Below are 2,383 nucleotides of genomic sequence, written 5' to 3'. Positions count from 1 at the left end.
GGTTAATTTACCTAAAGCCCTTACCATCCATCTACTACTATGCAAAAAGGAGTCCTACATTTAGCTTCAAAGGAGTGTCACAGATTTATCCCCTCCCCCTCCTAAGTCCTTTTCTCCCTCCCTTCCCTAGCAACTGGTAACCTCAGAAAGAGAACTCCAAATCTAGAAAGAAGCAGTTGGTCCCTGACTTTATTCGAGTAGCCAAGCTGCTCTGAAGCAGAAGCACAAGTCCTCTCTCCAGACTGAGCTGGCCTACGTGGGCATTCAGCTGGTTTTCTACATTATCTCACGAAGGTTTTCCTGATCAACTTTCTCCATGGCTTGTATTGAAAATGTGTAAGTACAGAACTCAGTAGACCTGTTTAATTTTGAAGGCAAAAGGCAGTTTGGATTGTTTTTCTGTGTAACCTGGACGGGGAGGAGTGGGCTGGAGGGAGTGCAGGAGAGGATCACAGACAAAAACCTTGCAGGACACAAACTCCGGTACTAAAAATACTGGATTTAAGGGCGGAAATTTTTAAATGTAATTTTGCAACAAAAGTGCAAATCCTTAGTCTAAATAGTGGGGTTAAACTTGGGGAAATTTGTTCTCTAGAGTGTGGTACGGGTTGAAAGAAAGAAAATTTTAACAAAACTTGGTGCAAATGTTTAATGATGCTTCAAACACTGGAGTGTTTGTTCACACAAATAGCCTTTCTTTTTAGTTCTGTAGAGGAAAAAGTCTTTCTTCACAAGGCTTTTCAGAACACTCCTGCCAGAATCTGTGTGCTTTAGTGGATCATAGGTCCTACTGGGACTGGAAAGAGTTGCTGTTTTCTATCGCAAGCTTGCACAGGCAACCTTAGGAAGCTCTCTGGGCTTTCTGGGTCTTCTCTTTCTTGCTGCCTTGAGGAGGTGGAGAAATGGGGACTAGGGTGGAGCCACAAGAAAGTCCTAAAGGGGAATGGGGAAGTCTGTTTTAAAAAGCCACCTGGTACTGTGAAAGTGGGCTAAAAAAGTGCTTGGAGAGACTGCACGAGGGAGGAAATAGGTCTCTCCCTTTCCCCTGGTATATTCCTGCGAGTTTAACCAATCACATATTTCAGATACTCCCAGGTCCCTGCATTTCCATATTTGTTGACTTACTTATTTCTATTTTATTTATTTCTATTTTTTGCAAGCCTTGGTGGGCACGCCCCTTCACCCAGTGGAGTAGTTGCAAATGAGTGTGGGATCCGGGAGCCGCACCCCGACGACGTGTCCCTCCCGTGTTCCAGTTCCATGCCGAAAGGCGACGTGGAGCCTTGGGGCCACCATCGCGTCCTGCTGAGACCTCCCCTCACTGTGCTGACTGACCTGGCGAGAGAGCAGCTGGAGCGCCCCTCTGAGACCGCAGGAGCCTGCATTCCTGTCGACAGTTCCAGAGCTCACAAACACCCCTATGGGCCACCACCTGCTGTTGCGGAAGAGTCCCTAGCAACAGCAGAAGTAAATAGCTCGGAGGGGCTGGCAGGCTGGAGGCTTAGGGGACAGGATTCTATTAATGTGTCCCAGGAATTCTCTGGCAGCCCTCCCGCACTGATGATAGGGGGGGCAAGGGTCAGCAGTGGGGGCACCGAGAGAGGTGGCAATAATGCAAGGTTATACATGGCTTTGCCACGAGGTCAGGGGTTCTTTCCACCCAGGGGTCCACAAATAAGAGGCCCCCCACATATCCCCACAATTAGATCAGGGGTAATGATGGAGCTGCCTCTAGGAAATACAAGAATGACCAGCAAGGAAAGGCTGGCTCATGTTTCTTTCCCACAGGGAGGCCCGCGGCACCCCGTGGAAAATTGGCCAAGGTCTCTCCCCTTGTCTTCCAGTACTCCCGGTTTACCTTCTCATCCTACTGCTCATTGCTTTATATCTCCTCGACCTCCGAGTTTCAGTCCATTTCTTGCTATGCCTATTGCTTTTGCTCCACCCCCGATATTTGGTCCTCCGTTGCCTTCTTATTTTGCCAATTTTCCTTCCTGGGGTATGCCGGCTCCTGCGCCCTCAAACAGAGAGAACAACTGAGGACAATAAATGGAGGGGGAAAAAGGGTTGGAGGGAAAAGGTGAAAATTACTCATTTACGTTTTTATATTTGACCTACCCTCGTAAACTTTGTTTAGCACTAATGTGCCTTACATGATTGAAGATTCAATAAAAATTCTAAAGTTTGAAATACTGTGAATTATTTTTAAAAACTCCACCTTGGGACCCTAAACACTAGCTTTTGTTTTCTGACTTTAAGGAAATTAAAGCAGTAACGTGTTAGTGCTTTCTAAGTAGTTTAGTTAAATCCCTAGCCTTGGCTTGCAGCTAGGGCAGGGGCAGGGAATGGGTGTGTGTGTGTTGTATCCATTGGGTTCTTGCTA

The 2,383-nt window shown here is 47.0% G+C and overlaps 1 protein-coding gene across 1 annotated transcript; it reads left to right on the top strand.

The window, feature by feature from the left end:
• Positions 1-210: 210 nt before the first annotated feature.
• On the top strand, positions 211-2,157 carry LOC129517067 (proline-rich protein 32-like). The gene is made up of 2 exons (XM_055336725.1): positions 211-336; positions 1,161-2,157. Exons 1-2 carry the CDS (start codon positions 317-319, stop codon positions 2,038-2,040), a joined length of 900 nt encoding a protein of 299 aa, XP_055192700.1. The 5' UTR covers positions 211-316; the 3' UTR covers positions 2,041-2,157.
• The last annotated feature ends 226 nt before the right edge of the window (positions 2,158-2,383 follow it).

The sequence above is a fragment of the Nyctereutes procyonoides genome, unplaced genomic scaffold, assembly GCF_905146905.1.
Source record: "Nyctereutes procyonoides isolate TBG_1078 unplaced genomic scaffold, NYPRO_anot_genome, whole genome shotgun sequence".
NCBI classification, from domain to species: domain Eukaryota; kingdom Metazoa; phylum Chordata; class Mammalia; order Carnivora; family Canidae; genus Nyctereutes; species Nyctereutes procyonoides.
The sequence above is the reverse complement of the archived record's forward strand: the minus strand, read 5'-3'. Positions and strand labels throughout refer to the sequence as shown.